General features: G+C 39.1%; 1 protein-coding gene across 1 annotated transcript in view; it reads right to left on the bottom strand.

Moving 5' to 3' along the window:
• Positions 1 to 4342, bottom strand: part of COBLL1 (cordon-bleu WH2 repeat protein like 1) — an 80851-nt gene that overhangs the window by 21194 nt on the left and 55315 nt on the right. Inside the window, exons 8-9 of the mRNA XM_019522717.1 lie at positions 3451 to 3525; positions 1311 to 1463 (exon numbers count right to left, since the gene is read on the bottom strand). Of these exons, the coding sequence (XP_019378262.1) occupies positions 1311 to 1463; positions 3451 to 3525 (228 nt within the window). The remainder of the gene's footprint in view (positions 1 to 1310; positions 1464 to 3450; positions 3526 to 4342) is intronic.

Here is a 4342-nt window from a genome sequence, read left to right on the forward strand (position 1 = left end):
CCCCCCCCCGTGCTGCCAGTGCCCCGCAGTCTGGACCCACAGTCCCTGCCCCCAGCCCTGCTGGTGCCCCTCCAACCCACAGACCCCAGCCCCGCTGCCCAAGCAGCTCTTGTGTTGCACGTGCACCCTTCACTCACACACATACTTTACCTGGCTTGCCGGGGCCTGCACAGGGAGCATGTGACCCCCAACAGCCAAATCACTTTGCCCACTGCGCCCAGCCCCAAGCTGCCAGCCCTGGAGAGCAGAGGAATAGCAAAAAACCTGGACGCTTGCTCTTATTTTAAAAACCCACCCAGACGCAGCACAAGGGGCCAAAAAAAAAAAAGGCATGTCTGGGAAAATCTGGATGCTGCATGGTAACCCTAGACATGCTGTAATTACAGCATGTCAAAGCAGACTCGATTACATCAAGTCTGCTGGAGTGTGCCATTAGCATGCCTCCAGCAGCCTTTGTGCCTTGTGTATCAGCATCCCCATGCTTCAGAATGGTGGTGGGAGAGTTTTAACTGATGATACATGAGATGTTGAAAGCACTTTAATTAAAGCGCCCCCCTAACCCCCACCCTTGGAGCACATATAAGAATGTCTGGTGGCTTTAGCAGCCATAGCAACATGGTTGAGCAGCGGCACTTGACTTTCTGGCTGCTGGCTACCTCAGTGTAAAGCCCTATAGGCCAGATGATCCACGTCTGTGGGCTGAATGTAGTCAGCCAGATATACATCTGACACTTGTGCACTAAGATACTGTGCACAACAAAATACAGAAAGATCACAAATAAATGAGCTTTGAAGCATCAATATCCAGGACGGCTTGGCTGTGGAATGCACTGCAAAAAGAGCTTTAGCTAAACGATGCAAGAGAATTGTTTGATAAAAGTCACTCTACCCCACCTTGAATTATTAAAAAAAAAGAAACAAGCAAACAAAAAAAATCTATCCTTGGCAGTTTCATAGAACATGTGAATAACAAAGACCCAATTATTCCATTAAGTTCATAGATCTAATATACTCATTCACTCATACTGTATGAATTGTAGAAAACCAAGCTTAGGTCAAGAATCCTAAAATGTAAGCATACTGTTGACAAACTTGAAATATATAATTCTCCTTCTCTTAGAACTCATTGACTCTGTAGATGGGTGCATTATTATTTTTTTCTCCCTGTTAAACATTTAGAAAGAAAGACTCATGGTAGGACAGAACTGATTCCCTGGAGTTGTTGCATAAGCAGCAAGAACTTCAAGAACTCATTAAGTTTACTTAAAAATTATCCTCAAGCCAGTCTAAGGAAAGATACTAAAACCTACATTTAAAAGGCATTTCAGATGCATCAGGAGTGCAAGTGTTACCAGGAGGGTTAGTTTCATCTGTCAGTTGCTGGAGAGTGCTTTGACTGGCAGGCTCAAAGGAATGAGAGGTACATGATGACACTGTGGGCCTGGTCCTATCAGCTACGTTACCTAAGAGCAATTTAGAAATAATAAAATGTGTTAGTATGCAATAATTTGTAATTAGAAAAAAATAAACAAGAGAATGACAGCAAACAGAGGCGGCTAAAAATATGAAAAGCAATTAATTTTTAAAGTATGTGTAAACATGGCTCTCCAGAGAGACAGTAGAACAGGAAGGCAACTGAACAGACCCTGTGGGTTTTTCCTGGAAGAAAGCTTTTTGTCCTACAGATATTCATACTCATTGTCCCGCTTTAAGTACCTGTGATGCATGCTGGATAAAACATGTTAACACTCCCCGCCCCCCCCCATCGAAATGAGCCTAAGTTAACTGCAGCTCAATTAAGTTAACTGTATTATCCCAGAGAATTTGGCCTCTTAAAGCCTCCAAATGAAGGCAATTCCACAACTTCTCTGGGTAACTTGTTACACTGTCCTAACAGTAAAAAAAGTTTATTATGAGGTTTAATCTAAATCTGCTTTCTTGCAATTTAAACCCATTACTTCATCTCCTGTGCTCTGTGGCAAAAGGAGAACAGTTGTTTTCCTTCTTAATGAAAGCCTTTCAACAATTTGGAAACTGATATCACATTCCGCTCCTCCCCTTTAGTCTTCTTCCCCCCCAAACTAAATGCACCTAAAAATCTCAGGCTGTATGCCTGGTATTTCAAACCCTATTTGTCACTTACCTGTGGAACGTCTCCAATTTCTCCACAACATTCTTAAAATGCAGAACCAGAATTGCACACTCCAGCTGAGGCCTAATCAGCTATGTGGAGTGTACCATGACCTCCCATTTCTTGCACACTGTTAACATAGTGTAAAACTGCATCTATTTTTTTGGCAACTACATTGCATTGCTGGGTCACACTGAATCCATGATTCATCAACCCTACCCAACATACTTCTCACCAGAAGTACTGTTTAGCCAATGATCTCCCATTTTCTGTGTACGCATTTGTAGCACCTTACATTTTTCTTTGTTGAATTTCATCATGTTAGCTAATCTATCAAATTCCTTCTGAATTATAATCCTATCCTTTTTCCATCTATTCCCTCTGCAGCATCTCCTAATCATTGAGGGGTGCAGAGATTTGTGGCCCATGGTAAGGGTTGGTTTATGAAAAAGCAGCCTGCAATGGTAAAAGTTTGCCAACCCCTGTTGTAGACAGATTAACTTTCATAGGCTACACAGCCTAATACAGTTGGCTGTAGCCTACAAAAGCTAACCCCTGTCTGAACGAGTTAGTCTATAAGTTGCCATCCTGCCTCAAAGTCCATCCTGCCCATCAAACAATAACTGCATTTCTCTCATCTTGCTGGATATAAATTAGTCCTCTTCTATCAAATATTTTACTATTGCTTTTATTAGTCATGCTTTTGACTCTGCTGTGGTAAGTACCATACAAACACCATTTAATAATATAACAAAATACAAAGAAAAAGGATAAATAATGGCATTACAATATTACCTTTTATCAAAAGCCAGTAAATTAAAGTGCAAGATGGAGGCCAGATTTAGAGAAGAACAACTTTTCTGTGGCTACAGTCTGTATCTGTAAAGCTTGTAAAAGTATAAGCCAAAGGAAACGTAGGCATAAGTCTTCAGATCTTCACCAAATTTTATGCATACCAAGATATGGGCAAAATAAACTAAAGTTCCTAAAAGGAGATTAGGCTTCAGCCTTTTAAAGTTTCCTTTTAAAGATGTTTTTAAATAGTTGAAAATTCTAGAATAAATTATTTTGGGGTTTGTTTTTGTTTGTTTTCTACTATAACTTGCACCAACTACTACAAACGGTAGGGCAAAGGGCAAAACCTGTATTTTAGAATGGCATAATAATACTTAAATGATTAGTTAGCAAAAATACATTTAAGTAAAATGTTTAAATTAAACCAGGACCTAAAGTCAACACAACAATGAGATTGAAGCACTTGCAGCATTTCTTGTAGACTACTTTTATTACTTTTTTAAAAAGCTACATGTGACTAATACCTGCGTTAGAGAGCACTTCTATTGCCGTTTTTTCCATTATTCCTTCTGCAGAAATTGAATCAGCTGATTCTGATGCTGGAACAAATTTAAAAATAAAACATCAAGATGATTTCAACACCATCTTTCAGCTTTTTAACAATGACACAAACCTAAAAGGTTTTGTATCACTGTTACAATGATATTGTACAATGACACAAACCTCGAACCTAGCCTGTCCTTAACAACTGCTTTAAGTGATTGAAATCATACCACAGTGTTTTCCCAATTCCAAAATGATTTCCTAATCTCAATTATTAAAAGACTTTACAAATTAATATTAAATAAAATTTAGATAGGTTTTGGAGGAAGATACCACTTATCAATTTCTCTCTCTTCAAAACATCCTTAAGAGGATCTTAAAAACCATTTAGGCTAGGTATCCTACTAACATCTTTTAATTTCTACCAAATTAAAAACAATTTTAAAAGATTACCAGTCTCATTACTGTGGTCACTTCGGTCTTGTGGTACTCTAGATGGTGGGGAAGGTGCTTTGCGCTTTGTCCTTCTCAAGGAGGAATTGACAGAGGATGTGCCACCAAGTTGCAGAGAACCTGTTCTCACTATTCCTACTGTCGACAGGCCCTAAGAGGGTTGGGGGTGAGGGAAGAGAGAGAGAGAAAGAAACAAAGCAAGAGTATTTTGTGAAATGACAAGAAAAAAATCTATGTACTGCTCTCAAAAAAGTGATATTTACATGGAATACTTGGATAAACAAACAAATCAACATACACTATTTGTTGCAATTGGAACAGTTAATTTTTTCTGATAATTCTTTCAAGTAATATCTTTAAAAGACAACTACAGGTATGTATTGGGGAAGGAGAATAAGGAAAGGTCACAGGAATCTTGCA

This window comes from Gavialis gangeticus, unplaced genomic scaffold (genome assembly GCF_001723915.1).
Source record: "Gavialis gangeticus isolate Ggan-Ray unplaced genomic scaffold, GavGan_comp1, whole genome shotgun sequence".
NCBI lineage: Eukaryota > Metazoa > Chordata > Crocodylia > Gavialidae > Gavialis > Gavialis gangeticus.